The sequence below is a fragment of the Dipodomys merriami genome, unplaced genomic scaffold (assembly GCF_024711535.1).
Source record: "Dipodomys merriami isolate MVZ:Mamm:240054 unplaced genomic scaffold, mDipMer1.0.p SCAF_37, whole genome shotgun sequence".
Lineage (NCBI taxonomy): Eukaryota > Metazoa > Chordata > Mammalia > Rodentia > Heteromyidae > Dipodomys > Dipodomys merriami.
In genome coordinates this window covers 12,935,577-12,951,609 of record NW_027205270.1, presented here as the reverse complement: position 1 = coordinate 12,951,609, position 16,033 = coordinate 12,935,577, and the positions used below count along the sequence as shown (strand labels likewise).

The following is a 16,033-nucleotide window of genomic DNA, read 5'->3' as shown; positions in this document are numbered from 1 at the left end:
TGCTTGCAAGGCAAGCGCTCTACCACTTGAGCCACAGCACCACTTCCGGTTTTCTGAGTGGTTTGAGATCAGTCTTATGGATTTTCCTGCCCGGGCTGGCTTTGAACCATGATCCTCCTCCTGAGTAGCTAGGATTACAGGCGTGAGCCACCGGCACCTGGCTACTTTATTGTTATTATAGAGGGACTACAATTACATGAGTCAGGTAATGAGTACACTGCCTTTCATACAGTGTCTCCTGTTCCCTCACTCTCTCCCAGTCCCTCCCTCCCATCTCCACCCATGAGTTGCACTGTTCAGTCTTATCAGTGTCCAATGAGCTTCACTGCTGCCCTTTTTCACCCTTTTTTTCCCTTGAGTTCTCTGCCTTCCCTCCCATACACATGAATACACCATACATAAGGTAAAGACGGAATCATAAAAAACTGAAAACAAAAAACCTTTGTTTCCATATCTTGGAAATTCTATAAAACTATTTTATATAAATATGAAGAGGCACTTAGACATTGTGCCTTTGTTTTTCTCCTAAGAGTATCCTCTTTCAGTCTTACCATGTGTGTGTGTCTAGACTCCTGTATAATTTGTCATATTCCAGTGCATTTTGGATATAACTTCTGAATATCAGAGAGAATATGCACAGTTTGTCTATCTGAGCTTGGCTTACCTCACTTAACATGATTTGTTCTGGGGGCGGGGGGGGGGGAGGGAGGATGGGAAGGGATGGGAAGGGTAAAACAAAGGAGGAGGCTACAATGCTTGATAAGAAATGTACTTATTATCTTGCCCATGTAATTGTAACCCCTCTGTACAGTATTTTCACAATAAAAAATATTTTTTAAAAAACCCAAAAAAAAACATGATTTGTTCTAGTTCCATCCATTTCCCTGCAAATTATATTATTTTATTCCCCACCTCCTTTTTTTGAGACAGGGTCTTGCTATGTAGACCAATCTGGCCTTGAATTCCTTTCTCATCCTCCTAAGTGTGATGGGAACACAGGCATTTTCCTTAAACCACAATCCTGGGCTGGGAAGGTGGCTCAGTGGTAGAGCGCTTGCCTTGCATACATGAGGTCCTGGGTTTGATTCCTCAGCACCACATAAGCAGAAAAAAAAAGCCAGAAGTGGCGCTGTGGCTCAAGTGGTAGAGTACTAGCCTTGAGCTGAAGAGCTGAGGGACAGCTCCCAGGCCCAGAGTTCAGGCCCCACGACCGGACCCCCCCACACCAAAAAAAAAACAACCCACAATCCTCACTTCTGAGCCTCCTGAGTAGCTAGAATTACAGGTGTGAGCCACAGGCACACAGCTACCTTGTCCTTTTTTCTTTTGTCAGTTGTGCGGCTTGAACTCTGGGCCTGGGCACTGTCCCTCAGCTCTTCAGCTCTTCAGCCCAAGGCGAGTGCTCTACCACTTGAGTCACAGTGCCACTTCTGGTGGTTTATTGGAGATAAGAGTCTCACGGACTTTCCTGCCAGGACTGGCTTTGAACCATGATCCTCAGATCTCAGGTTTCTTAGTAGCTAGGATTAAGGTGTGAGCCACCATAGCCAACCGCCTTACCTTGTCCTTTTTCCATGTGTAAAACCCAAGTTTAAGAAGTAGCTTGTGGTCTGGGAAAGTGGCTCAATGATAGAGTGCTTGCCTTGCATGCATGAGGCCCTGGGTTCGATTCTTCAGCACCACATAAGCAGAAAAGCCAGAAGTGGTGCTATGACTCGAGTGGTAGAGCACTAGCCTTGAGCTGAAGAGGGTGAGGGATAGCGCCCAGGCCCAGAGTTCAGGCCCCATGACTGGCCAAAAAAAACAAAACAAAACAAAAAACAAGAAGTGGCTTGTGCAAAGTTAGTGCTTTTGCAACAGCAAGGCTAATTTTTTTTAAAATCTTTGCAAAAAAAAATAAAAAACAAAAAATAAAACAAAATCTTTGCAAAAGGAGGACGGTAGTAAGCCTAGTGAATATAAGAAGCTCTTGTGCGAGGCATGATGGCTTATTCCTATAATCCTAACTAGCTAGGATGAGGAGATCAGGGGATTGGGCTTCAAGGCCAGCATAGGCAGAAAAAAAAAAAAAATTGAGACTCCATCCTAACCACTGGTTGTATGCACACTATGCCACACCTTCCAACACAAGGGATCAGGGGACAAAGCATAATGGCTAGATTCAGTGGTATACGCCTGTCATTTCAGAGACAAATAGAAGCACAAATAGGAAGATCATAATTTAGGCCATGTGGGACATACTTTATCTTGAAATTAACCAGAGCAAAGAGGAACTGCCGGCCAGTGGCTCACACCTGAAATCCTAGCTACTCAGGAAACTGACATCTGAAGATCACAATTCCCAGACCAGGCAGGAAAGTCTGTAAGATTCTTATCAACAATTAATCACCAAAAGTCAGAAGTGGAGCTGTGGCTCAAGTGGTAGTGTCACCCTTGAGGAAAAAAAAAAAAAAACTCGGGCTGGGAAGGTGGCTTAGTGGTAGAGTGCTTGCCTTGCATGCTTGAGGCCCTGGGTTTAATTCCTCAGCACCATATAAGCAGAAAAAAAAAAAAGAAGTGGTGCTGTGGCTCAAGTGGTAGAGTGCCAGCCTTGAGCTGAAGAGTGCCAGCCTTGCATGCTTGAGGCCCTGGGTTTAATTCCTCAGCACCATATAAGCAGAAAAAAAAAAAAGAAGTGGTGCTGTGGCTCAAGTGGTAGAGTGCCAGCCTTGAGCTGAAGAGCAGAGGGACAGTACCCAGGCCCAGAGTTCAGGCCCCATGACTGGACAAAAACAAACAAACAAAAAAAACAAAAGCTCTAGGATAATACCCAGGCCTTGAGATCAAGCCAGGATCAACACACACACACACACACACACACACACACACACACACACACACACACACACACACACACACACACACACACACACACACACACACACACACACAAACTAGTGGAGTGGTTCAAGTTGTAGAATGTCTGCTTAGCAATTGGAAAGCCTTGCATTCAAATCCCAGTAACTCCCCAAAAAAGGTAAAGAAGGAACAAAATTTGTAAGAGATAAAGCTCCATATACTTCTCAGGGTTTGGTCTTGTGTCTGTGAGTAGCCCTCATTCTATTGAACAATGAGTTTCTTATTGTATATACTTCTGAATTTCCCTTGCCACTCATAGTTGAGTTTGAAGTATAGTTAAACCAGGCAGAGGCTGCTCTGCTTCCTTAGTCTTGGTGGGGCCTTCTTTCCTTCTGCTGTTCCTGCCCAGTAATCTTTACTGTGTCCCTAAAGATACTGGAGCACTGGAAAGCCCTGAATTCTTTCCTACAAGACAAACTCCTTTGTGACTCCACATTATAACACCATAAAAGGCTCTGGGTTTTCACTTCATTTGCTACATCTGAAACTGGATTTAGAGTCTTAGGAATAACACTGGTATAGGCTGAGAAATTGTGAAGTAGGAAGTGATCAAGGGGCAAAGGTCTATCTGACATGAGAGCCTCATGAAATCATCTCTGAAGTGCTTTTCTCTTTTTCCATCTAGAATCCCACTGGTCCTCTGAGCATCCTCAAGATGTCAAAAATGAAGCTGGACACTGGTATCTCACTTTAGTAATCCTATCTACTCAGGAGGCTAAGATCCCAGCTCGAAGCCAGCCTTGAGACACTTATCTCTAATTAACCGACAAAAAGCCAGAAGTGGAGGTATGGCTCAAGTGGAAGCACCAACCTTGATCAAAAAAGCTAAGAGCAAGTCGGGTGACAGTGGCTCACGCCTATAATGCTTACTGCTCAAAAGGCTGAGATCTAAGGATTGCAGTTCAAAGCCAGCCTGGACAGGAAAGTCCATGAGGTTTTTATCTCCAATTAATCACTAGAAAACCAGAAGTGGAGCTGTGACTCAAAATGGTGGAGCACTAGTCTTGAGAGAAAGAGCTCAGAGACAGTGCCCAACCTCTGAGTTCAAGCCCCACACTATCCAAATCCCCCCCCCAAAAAAAAGCTAAGGGCTAAGGTGTAGCTCAGTGGCAAAGTCATTGCCCAGCAGGTATAATGCTCTGGGTTCTATACTCAGTAGCATAAGAAAAAAAAAAAAAAGCTAAGGGCAGCTAGGCATCTATGGCTTACACTTGTAATCCTAGCTACGCAGGAGGCTGAGATCTGAGGATCTAAGGATGGTGATTCAAAGCCAGCCTGGGCAGGAAAGTCTGTAAGACTGTTTTTTTTGTTTTTTTTTTTTTTTTGGTCAGTCGTGAGGCCTGAACTCTGGGCCTGGGCGCTGTCCCTCAGCTCTTCAGCTCAAGGCTAGTGCTCTACCACTTGAGCCACAGCACCACTGCCGGCTTTTTCTGCTTATGTGGTGCTGAGGAATCAAACCCAGGGCCTCATGCATGCAACGCAAGCACTCTACCACTGAGCCACCTTCCCAGCCCTGGAGTACTAACACACACACACACACACACACACACACACACACACACACACACACACACACACACACACACACACACACACACACACACACACACACACACACACACACACACACACACACACACACACACGCTTTTAACCAAACAGCAGCTTTTACTGAGCTCCAAGTGGGGCTGGCCTGGCCTGGCCAGTGCAGCAGGCTGCCCTGAGGGCCAGTCTCTGGCATGATGGAAGATACAGAGGTGCATGTATCAGGGCTGCCCTTTGTCTCTCACATGGTGGCTCAGACAGGAGCAAATGGCAGAGCTCTTGGGATACCAGAACATGTGATCTCTCATCAGGCCCAGCTGAGTCAATCCCCAGTTCCTGAGGCAGTGCCTGCGTCTTGGGCCTGTGGGGGAGTACTGTCCCCACTGCTCTGTGGTAGAAAGATGGCCAGCAGCACAATCAGGAGGATGAGCAGGCCACCAGCCACCACCAGCCCCAAGTAGATCCGGCAGCGGATGTTCTCCCAGCGCTTCTTCTGGGCCAAGGACTTGGTTGTCTTGCTGAAGGCTGAACTCTGTGGAAGTCCCCAGACACAGGATAGGAGTTAGAGGTTCCCCATTGCCTCAGAGCCAGCTCCTTTCACCACATCCCAGGGAGGCCTGGTCTCCTGCATCTTCCCCACCCTATCTCTTTTCCCTCTACTCAGGCTTCCCTGGGATCCTCCCAACCTGACTCCCCATCTCAGAGACTGACAGAGCTCTTGACTGTCAGACCTATCAGCTTACTCCCAGTTAACAAGGCCAAATCCTTGATCTTTGGGAAGGTTCACAACTTCAAAAAAAAAAAAAAAAAAAAGCACTTCTTAGCCTGCTCATTGCATATCTAGGCTAGAAGGCTGAGAACAGCCTCAGTCCCTATCAAGGATTTAGAAACCCTGAGTGCAGCTTGAGTGTCAAGCTTCCCTCCCCTCCCCTCCCTCCTTTCCCCTCCCTTTCCTGCTTCCTGGGGCCTCACACCATGTCCAGGAGTTGGTCTGAACGCTGCTCCAGTTCTGCCAGCTTTCCATCACGCTCCAGGACCTTGTCAAAGTTGTTGAGCATAATTTCCGTCACCTCATCCGCCTGCCGTTGGCATCGCTCCAACTCTTTCCCTGCCTGGGCACCAAGCCTAAGGTCAGGACTGCATGAGAACCCACCCAACCCCTCATTTGTCCCTAAGACCCAAAGTTCTCTTCCTGTACTACCAATGGGTATGACACATGAGGAATTGCATCCTTCATGGAAGTGCATGGTGTGTGCACAAACAGGTTGACCTTTTGTTTTTTATTTATTTATTTATTTTTGGGTCCGGGCGTGGGTCCTGAACTCTGGGCCTGGGCGCTGTCCCTCAGCTCTTCAGCTCAAGGCTTGAGCCACTTGAGCCACAGCGCCACTTCCGGCTTTTTTCTTTTTTTGCTTATGTGGTGCTGAGGAATCGAACCCAGGGCCTCATGCATGCAAGGCAAGTGCTCTACCACTGAGCCACCTTCCCAGCCCCCCGGTTGGCCTTTTGAATAGGTGGGGGCTCACCTACTCAGGTCTCACAGGCTCTGCCCATCACCCATCAAGACCAGAATCTGTCAGCATGACTGTCAGCATTTCAGCTTCCTTTAAGACCCCATTCAATGGGGGCTTCCCAGGACCCCCTCCTCCCACAACTCACAAAGCAGACACTGACTATGCTCATGTGTTCTAGATTTGCATACCTTCCCTATAGCTTCACTCTGGCCCAAGCGGGCAACCAGAACAGGGATCAGAGCTACTTAACTGGAAGCCATACAGGGAAGACATTCACTCTATCAGAAAGCAATTTTGACCTGGGTGCTGATGGTTCAGGCCTATAAACCTAGCTATTTAGGAGGCTGAGATCTTGCCAGCCTGAGCAAGAAAGGCTGTGAGACTCTTATCTTCAATTAAGCACCAAAAAGAGCTAGAATTGGAGCTGTGGCTCAAGTGGGATAGAGAGAGAGGTGGGGAGGAGAGACAGAGACAGAGAGATGTGAGAGAGAGAGAGAGAGAGAGAGAGAGAGAGAGAGAGAGAGAGAGAGGGAGGGCTGTTTTGGACCAGGTCACATCATAATCACTTCCAAACTGAGAAGCTTAGGCTCATCCTTGAGGCTCATCCTTTGGCCTCTGCCTGGTCAAGCCAGTACTGCCTCCTGGTCAACCCATTTTCCATTTTCACATCATTCCACTTGGTCTCTGGCCTCTAGTCTCCAGCCTTCTAATCAGTCATGATCTTCAATGAGGTCCAGTTCATTAGCCTTAACTTTCCCAACCTAGGCATCAACTTCACCTAATCAAAAATCCAGCTCATTTTAGAGGACTAGGAAGGGAGGCACAGGGGTTCCAAGCTGGAGGAGATTGAGAGAATAGAAAGGAAAGTCTGGATCATGAATGGGAAATACCCTGCGCTCTGGTTACATGTGACTGAGAGTCCTCGGGCAGCAGGCACTGTTATGAGCTGCAGGCCCAGGAGCAGGTCCAGGGACATTTCAAGCAGATGAATGCCAGGGGATTAGCAAACCACAGCAACTCCCTCCCCTCAGTCTAGTCCTCCACAACCCATGCCTGTTCTATCTCCTCCTCACACAGAGTATCAGCCAACCCCCCTTTCCTGCCAGCCCATATCGCCCATTGTTTGCAGCAGACATTTTGGCACTTGACTGAATTCCACTTAAAACCAGAAAACTTCAGTGCTGGAAGGGATCTGGCAGTTCACAAAGGACCACCTCCTCCTCACGCAAGAATTCTCCTTTAGGATCCTTGCAGCTGCCTTGCACTCAGCATGGAAGCATCCCCAATGCCGGAATCTTTTCTCCCCCACTAGACCACAAGCTCCCAGTGGAGGGCAGAGGCCCAGGATACAGTGCTGGACATAGTGAGGGGGTCATTTGCTTTATAGTCTATCCAAAAGCAACTCTTAGTCTCAAGAGATGCCCTCCTGTGGTTATCCAGCTCAGCAGGAGTTTTGAGGGGAAGGCATCTGAAACCCAAACAGGTCAATATTTACTCATGAGCTAGAAAAACAACCTACTTCAAGAGCTAGCAGGCAAACAGGGGGTGGGGGTTGTTCACAGGCTGGGGAACCAGGGCAATCACATAGAGAGCAGGGGAGCCATGAGTCAACCATCACCACTAAATGTGTTGTGTCATGAACTCAGGGCCTGGCACTATCCCTTAGCTTTTTTGCTCAAGACCGATATTCTGCCACTTGAGCCACAGCTCCACTTCCTGCTTTTTGGTGGTTAATTGGAAATGAGTCTCCCTGAGGACTTGTCTGCCCCAGCTGACTTTGAACTGAGATAGTCCTGAGTAGCTAAGATGAGGGCATGAGTCACTGGTGCCTGGATTTTTATTCCTACTACTATTTTTTATTCAACAACACTCGGTTATCGCTAGATAAGCGAGCTTCCCTCACACTCTGATAGTCGCAAGCAAAAATTTAGGAATCAATAAAGATAGGAAAATGAGACATTGCTAAACTGGTAGGATACTAGTTGTGATTTTTTTTTCTGTTCTGAATGCTACAGCTGTTGTTATTCTTATTCCCACATGGGTGGCACTGGGTCACATTCTCCAGAGGGTTGGCTGGTTCTCCACCTATAATCTGAAGCAGTCTCCTTCACTGTGGGGCCAAGATAGGCCCAGGCTTAAAAGAACACATGTGCTCCAGGGAACATAAAGCCATTCAAGTGAGTCTCAGTCCTCTGCAGTCCTATTCTGCAGCATTAAAAGGAAATTCTGGTGCATGGACCTCTATTGGCATCCGAAGAGATAACGCACTAGGGATTAAAGAAGGAGATGGGCAATTAGAGGGCAAGGGCCATGCAGCCATGTGCCACTTGTAACTCAGCATAGTGACTGGCTGGCAGTGGGTGAGTGATAAATATTTTCTGAATGAACTGTGCCTCTTTTCAGGGAGATTCCTCTTCAGCTGGGGAAGAGACACATATGATACAATCAGAGTAGGATAAAGAGTTACACTGTGAGATACAAAGGGTAAGTGTTGTAGCAGCCCACAGACAGGGCATGATTGCAAGAGGGAAAATTGTGATTCGAATGGTGTGGTGAGCACTTGAAGGATGGGGTGAAGCTGGGGCATTTTGGCAGAGAGACAGCGGTGGGGGGGCACACTGCAACAGTGAAGGGCTAAGCCAAAGGTAAGTGGGGAAGGGCAGAGTGGCACTGAGGAAAACAGTACAATCGAGGAGTCTAGCAAAGTCTAGCATGGAGGGAGTGATGAGCCAGAGGAGCTTCAGGATATGGAAGGGAGGAGAAAAATCTGGGCAGAGAGGCCAGCCCAAGGGTGGTGGAGGACATCAGCAGGAGTATGAGATGTCTGCCTTGGGAAGAGGGAAGGGTGGCATGGGGAACAGACTGCAGAGAGGAGGTGGGGGGTGTGAAAGTATTACAGAGGCAGGACTTGGGGTTTTGAGCCTAGAAAAAGGAAGAAATGCAGTTGTTGCTAAACAGAGGTTGTAGTTATACAGGAAATGTTCTTGACTGACTGTTCCTATCTGTACAGAATATCCCCCTAAAACACTAAACCACACACACACACACACACACACACACACACACACACACAGAGCTGGGATGGAATTCAGGGCTACACACATGCTAGGTAAGTGTTCTACCACTGAGCTATATCCTTAATCCTCTAAACAATCTTCCAGGTTTTTCCAAACTCAATACTCTTGCAAACACAACTCATAAAATCCTCCCTGTTAATCCTGGTGCTGATGGCTCTTGCCTATAATCCTAGCTACTCAGGAGACTGAGATCTGAGGATTATGGTTTGAAGACAGCTCGGGCTGTAAAGTCCAGAGACCCTTACCTCTAATTAATCATCAAAAAGCTGGAAGTGGAGCTGTGGCTCAAGTAGTAGAGTGCTAGCCTTGAGCTAAAAAAGAAAAACAGAAATAAAGAATGAAAGGAAGGGAAAAAGAAGGAAGGAAGGAAGGAAGGAAGGAAGGAAGGAAGGAAGGAAGGAAAGGAAGGAAGGAAGGCAGGCAGGCAGGCAGGCAAGCAAGCTCAGGGAGAGCACCAGGCCATGAGTTCAAGCCCCAGGACCAACAAGAAAACAAAAACAAAAAATAAAAAAAACAACAACAGCAAAGAAAAAAACCCTCCATATTGGGAGCTCAATGGTAGAACACTTTCCTAGCATGCTTGGTCATAAGTTAAATCTGAAAAACAAAGCTCGGCGCCCCTGGCTCACACCTGTAATTGTAGCTTCTCAGGAGGCTGAGATCTGAGGATCACAGTTCAAAGCCACCCTGGGCAGGAAAGTCGTGAGACTCTTTCTTTCTTACTTTCTTTCTTTCTTTTTTTTTTTTTTTTTTTTGTGGGTCATGGGGCTTGAACTCTGGGCCTGGGCGCTGTCCCTCAGCTCTTCAGCTCAAGGCGAGCGCTCTACCACTTGAGCTACAGCGCCACTTCCGGTTTTCTAGTGGTTTATTGGAGATAGGAGTCTCACGGTCTCTCCTGCCCGGGCTGGCTTTGAACCTCTATCCTCAGATCTCAGCCTCCTGAGTAGCTAGGATTACAGGCGTGAGCCACCAGCGCCCGGCAGTCGTGAGACTCTTATCTCCAATTAACCACCAGAAAACTGGAAGTAGGGCTGTGGCTCAAGTGGTAGAGGGCTTGCTCAGGGACAGTGCCCAGGCCCAGAGTTCAAGCCCCACAACGGACACACAAAAAAAATCTGAAAAACAAATTTCTTGAGGAATTTGAGGTAGCAGGATAACTTGAAACCTAGAGGTTTGTTTTGTTTTGTTTTTGTGCTGGCCCTGGGACTTGAATTCTGGGCATGGGTGCTATCTTTGAGCCTCAAGGCTGATGCTCTACACCTTAAGCCACAGCTCTATTTCCAGCTTTTTAAATAGTTTATTGGAGACAAGAGCCTCATGGGCTTTGCTGCCTGGTCTGGCTGTGAAACACAGTTCTCAGATCTCAGCCTCCTGAGTAGCTAGGATTACAGGCATGAGCCACCAGTACCTGTCTGAACCCCAGAGTTTAAGACCAACCTTTGTAACATAATAAAATCCTATCTCTTAACTAAAAACAATAAACAACTAAATACATCACAGTTCCTATCCTAACTCTTCTTGTTATCCAAGAAGCCCTGTTCCAGCTGGTAAGGATGGACAGGTACAGGTGGTACTGAGTCATCTCCTCCCTGGGTTGGCACTCAGCTCTGAGATGTACTGCAAGGTTCATCCCATCCCTATCTTCAAATCCCACCTCTGCCACTCACCAGCTGAGTGAATGGGATTGAGGATGTGACCTTTCTGCCCTCAACTTCCTTGTCTACAAAATGGTGATAATAAAAATACCTACCATATAAACCTCATAATACTAGTTTGGAATTATGTGACATGTTGTAAACAAAAACCTTAGCATAGCCGAGTGCCAATGGCTGAGATCTGAGGATCACTGTTCAAAGCCAGCTGGGGCAGGAATGTCCATGAGACTCTAATCTCCAATAAACCACTCTGAAAACTGGAAGTGGCAATGTGGCTCAAGTGGTAGAGCATTAGCTTTGAGCTGAAGAGCTCAGGGATAGCACCCAGGTCCAGAGTTCAAGCCCCACAGCTGTCAAAAAAACAAAAACAAAAACCTTAGCACAATGCTTTACCCATATGAAATGTTCAATAAATAAGAGCTAATATTGATACAGACCAAGTTTACCTTCTCTTAAAAAAAATCTTCCCTTAGAGGTCAGACCTCAATACTTACTGTGAGAGCAAAATACTTATGGTCGTTCAGACCACTTAAGTTTTACAAAATGTTCAATCAAGCAAGTTCTTCCCTATTGTACCCTTGTGCCTTTAATTCTTTCTAACCCAAATGAAGACTTTTCATTGGCCTTTGAAAACTGCATCTGGTTTAGTCTCATCAGGCACTCTGAGCTGTTGAAAAGATTAGATATCTTGAGCAATAACACCTTTTGTGTGTGTATGTATGTGTGTGTGTATGGTTTAGGGTTTGAACTCAGGTTTGAACTCACTTACTAAGCAAATGTTCTACCACTTGAGCCATGCCACTTTTCTGCGGGCCATAAAGGTAGCCTTAACATCTTATAACAGCTTAAGGCTTATAACCTTACCTGAACATGGTGCTATTAGCTGTTTGTTCACCTTTTCTCATTAAATTCTCACAATAATCCAATGAACACAGTACTAGTATCCCATTTTAGAGGAAACTTTGGTCCAGAGGTGTTAAATCACTTAATAGCACAGAGCTGGGAAGTTTAAGATCAGAGTGTGATGCCAACAGACTCCAGCGATCACATTCCAAACCCTGTGCTAAACCAGATGCAGGTAACGGGAGAGCCCATGCTGCAGTGGCTGGCTAAAGATTCATCTAACCCTCCCACTCCCATTCTCCTCAGTGAGATCTGAATTTAGAGCCTCCTGCTGAGCTTGCTTGCTAATGGCTGGCACTTCACTACTTACTTCAACCATGCCTCCAGCCTGGCTTTTTGATAGCTAATCGGAGATGAAGTCTCTCTGATTTTTCTGCGTGGGCTAACTTTGAACCATGATCCTTCTCTTCTCGGTTTCCTGAGTAGCTAGGATTACAAGGCATGAGCCACCAGTGCCTGACTTCTTCAGCCCTTTTGATGTTGCCAGCTCAACTTGGGTGCATCTGAGGGAGGCATGTGACTCCACACACAAACTCTTTAGAGAGGGGCCCATTTACAATGTGAATGACTTCAATAGACTGATTCATTCAGTTTCTGTCTTTCCCGTTACTGCTTTGTTTCTACTCTAATCTCTACAGTCATCATGAGCAACACAAAGGAACATCCTACAAAATTCTTGTTGATTGAATGTGTCATAAAGAAGAAGGAAAAGGAGAAAGGAAAAGGGTAGAAAAAGAGTATGGGAAGAAGGAAGGAAAAGGAAAGTGATGGAAAGGAAAGAAAGGGCAAGGACTTTATATTTATATAAAGTAATATGCATACTGAAACAAACTCCAAGATATGGAATCAAAAGACTTCTTTTTTCTTTACCTTATGTATGGTGTACTCACATCTATATCTTCAGGAGGGTTGGTGGGGATGGTTGAGGGGGAAGCACAGAACTCAAGGGAAAAAGGATGAAAAGGTGCAGCAGTGGAGCTCACTGGACATTGATTAAAGTGAACTATACAAGTCGTGGGTAGAGACGGAAGGGAGGGACTGGGAGAGAATAGGGAACAGAAGACACTGTATGAAAGGATATGTATTCATTCATTACCTGACTCATGCAATTGAAATCCCTCTGTACATCACCTCTGTAACAATAAGGTAAATGGAAGTTACAGAATGTGACAGAAAAAAAAAGAAAAGAAAGGACATGATTAAAGACACAGGATTTGACAGGTGCTGGTGGCTCACTTGAAATCTTAGCTACTCAGGAGGCTGAAATCTGATGATCTCAGGTCAAAGCCAGGTTCTCGCAGAAAAGTCTGAGAGACACTTCCAGTTAATCAGTAAAAAGCCAGAAATGGAGTTGTGGCTCAAGGGGTAGAGCCTTAAATGAAAACACCAAGCCAGAATGAGAGTCCAGAGAAGAATGAGAGAGACAGACGGTAAGAGGGTGAAGCTGGGAGCCCAATCAATATGCCCTTTCCAGGCTCTGATCCACTATTAAGTTCTATCCTCACGGGAGTCCCACTATGATCTTTGCCATCACCTTCATTTCAGTTTCCTCTTCTCTCCAGCTCACAGTCTACCTCCAGGGCTAGCAGCCCATACCCAGCCTTGCCTGATCTCTTGCCCCCCACATGCTTGGAAGTGGGCTCAAGGCTCTGCCCATTCCCAGAGCCTCCCTCAATTTCCTGGTGTGGCCTCAGACCTCCCTACTACCTTCCTGCTCCACTTCCCTTTCCTGCCTTCAGTTCCCCAGAGAGGAGGCCATCTAGGCATCAAGACCCCTAGAAAGGCAGACCACATCCATCGCACCCCACCGGCTTCTCCAAGACAGAACCTTTAAGGCACCAAACCCACCACTCACTGCGGGGTCCATCTTCCCAGGAGCCCCAGGGGAGGGGGCTCCTGCCACCAACTGACTCTTGATACTCTTGCCTTAGAAACGGCAAGTGAGGACAGAGCCCAGTGTCTGAATCAGGGTGAAGGTGACTCAGTCCGGGCTGTGTCACCAGGTAGATTTTAGGAGGGGATCAAACCTGTGCCACACTTTGATAACCACAGGGAAGTTTTACAAAGGAGTAAACAACTTTTTTTTTGGTTCCTCTTTCCCAGGGAAAAAGTTCACACTCTAGTACCCAGTGTGTCAGTCTGGAAGGGCCTCTACCAGGTGTGGGATCGGATTTCCAACCCCCAGCCAGGCTTGGCTTCTCTGAGCTTGGGGAAGAGCTGAAGAGGTCATCACATTACCCCCAACTTCTTAGCAGAGGGCTGGCTCTGCGTGCCTGGCCGTCAGCCTCTGCCATAGGAGCTCCAGGTCACCTCCCTTTAAACCAGTAAGGGTTATTGCTGGCCCCACTTCACCGTGCGGAAAAGGAGGCTCAGAGAGGTTAAGTGACTTGCCCTGGGTCACACAGACAAGATCTCAAACCCAGTCTGTCTGCAAAGCCAAAGTCACAGAGGCCACTGGGCTGCACAGGCGTGGGAAGCAAGAGTCAGGCTGCCTGGGGCAGCCGCGGTACGCCTCGCTCTCCCGCAGGCTGAGTGCGGAGCTGCGGGTCTGCCCGGGTCTGCCCGCTCCCGTGCGGATTCCCTTGCGGGTCCACCCTGCGCAGCCTCCCATTCCCCAAGGGCTTTTCACCCCCGCCTCCCGCCCCCTACCCTGCACTCTAGCCCTCTGCCCCACCGGGCCAGGTGACCCTGCCCGCGCCCTCACCATCGCTGCCGCAGCCGCCTCGTCTGGTCCCGGCTTCTGTGCCCACTGAGCTGCCAGCGTCCCGGAGGAAGCGGTGGGGCGGGGCGGGGCCGGGCGCTGGCGGGGGCAGGGAGGGGGGGGGGAGAGGAGGGACGGGGCGGGGGGAGTGGAGGGGGAGCTGCGCCTTCCGTGATTCCGTGAGCGATGACCCGGACCAGGTCAAACCGAAAGCTGGCCCGCGACAGGGTCCATGGGGCGCCTCCTGCCGGGCCACCAGCGCCCAACTTCAGATGACACCCCAGCCTGGTGCCAGTTCTGCATGCTGGGCACCCCTGAAAGGAGTGCGTGTGGACGTGTGTGCCTGCCTAATCCATGAACTGCACGCAGTTGTGCACCCTGGAGCTGGGGCTGCCAGGGATCTGGTAGATGACATTAGTAAGAGAGGTGCCATTCACTCTAACCACGTATGAGAGCCCCTGCTAGGCTCTGTGCAGGCACTGGGAATGTCATGAACAAGCCAGGCAGGGTGTCTGCCACCTTAGTGTCTGCATCTTACCCCTAGCTAAAAATAGATGCCCCAAACATTCTCAAATGGAAGACAGGTGGTTGCACAACAGTCTGAGCACCCCACGGGTCATTGAGTTGTACACCTTAAAATTATAACTTGTAGCCAGGTACTGGTGGCTCATGCCTTTTCCTAGCTACTCAGGAGGCTGAGATGATTCACGGTTCAAAGCTAACCTGGACAGGAATGTCTGTGAGACTCTTATCTCCAATAAACTACTCAGAAAAAGCCGTAAGTGGAGCTGTATCTCAAGTGATAGAGTGCTAGCCTTGAACAAAAAGAAGCTCAGGGACAGTGCCCAGGCCTTGAGTTCAAGCTCCAAGACCAGCGTGCACGTGCACACACACACACACACACATAAGACATTTATATCTTATGTGGATTTCACCCCCACTTACAAAGAAAGTGGTCATGGGATGGGAAGTAGGTTAGTGGCAAAGCACTAGCCTAGCAGGGGCAATGTCCTGGGTTCGACCCCCAGTATGAAAAAAGAAAAGACAAGAAAAGGAAGAAAGGAAAGAAAGGATGGAGGATGGGAGGAAAAGAGGGAAGAAGGGAAGAAGTAGTCTCTTCTGTAGTAGTACTCACTAGAACTCACTAGACACTATTGAAAATGAACTATACAACTTGTGGGTGGAGACAGGAGGGAAAAACTGGGAGAGAAGGAAGGGAAGGGGTGCCACAGTCCAAAAAGAAATGTAGTCAGCCGGGCGCTGGTGGCTCACGACTGTAATCCTAGCTACTCAGGAGGCTGAGATCTGAGGATCGCGGTTCAAAGCCAGCCCGGGCAGGAGCGACCGTGAGACTCCTATCTCCAATAAACCACCAGAAAACCGGAAGTGGCGCTGTAGCTCAAGTGGTAGAGCGCTCGCCTTGAGCTGAAGAGCTGAGGGACAGCGCCCAGGCCCAGAGTTCAAGCCCCACGGCCAACAAAAAAAAAAAAAAAAAGAAATGTAGTCGTCACCTGACTTATGAACTGTAGCCCCTCTGTATATCATCTTTATAATAACTATTTAAAAGAAAGAAAGGAGGGAGAAAGAAAGGAAGAAAGAAAAGAAAGAGAAATAGGAAGAAAGAAAGAAAGAAAGGAAAGAAAGAAAGAAAGAAAGAAAGGAAGCCTCTGTCCCCATGGGGAAAGGAATTATTCTAGATTCTTCAGAAGGGAACTTCAGCTCTACTTGGCCAGAAGCTTG

At 47.8% G+C, this 16,033-nt stretch overlaps 1 protein-coding gene across 2 annotated transcripts; it reads right to left on the bottom strand.

The window, feature by feature from the left end:
* Window positions 1-4,546: 4,546 nt before the first annotated feature.
* On the bottom strand, window positions 4,547-14,417 carry LOC138804696 (vesicle-associated membrane protein 5). Of its 2 annotated transcripts, XM_069989131.1 has the most exons (4): window positions 14,297-14,353; window positions 12,689-12,725; window positions 5,418-5,555; window positions 4,547-4,975 (listed from the first exon to the last, which is right to left on the bottom strand). In XM_069989131.1, exons 2-4 carry the CDS (start codon window positions 12,695-12,697, stop codon window positions 4,766-4,768), a joined length of 357 nt encoding a protein of 118 aa, XP_069845232.1. In that variant the 5' UTR covers window positions 12,698-12,725; window positions 14,297-14,353; the 3' UTR covers window positions 4,547-4,765. The 2 variants fall into 2 exon arrangements, with proteins under 2 accessions (XP_069845232.1, XP_069845233.1); XM_069989132.1 differs by lacking the exon at window positions 12,689-12,725 and having other exon boundaries at window positions 14,297-14,417.
* Window positions 14,418-16,033: the final 1,616 nt, after the last annotated feature.

Coding starts and splice junctions, on each gene's coding strand:
- LOC138804696 (XM_069989131.1), bottom strand. Junction 4,976..5,417: donor CAGACCAACTCCTGGACATG/GTGTGAGGCCCC, acceptor GGACTTCCACAG/AGTTCAGCCTTCAGCAAGAC.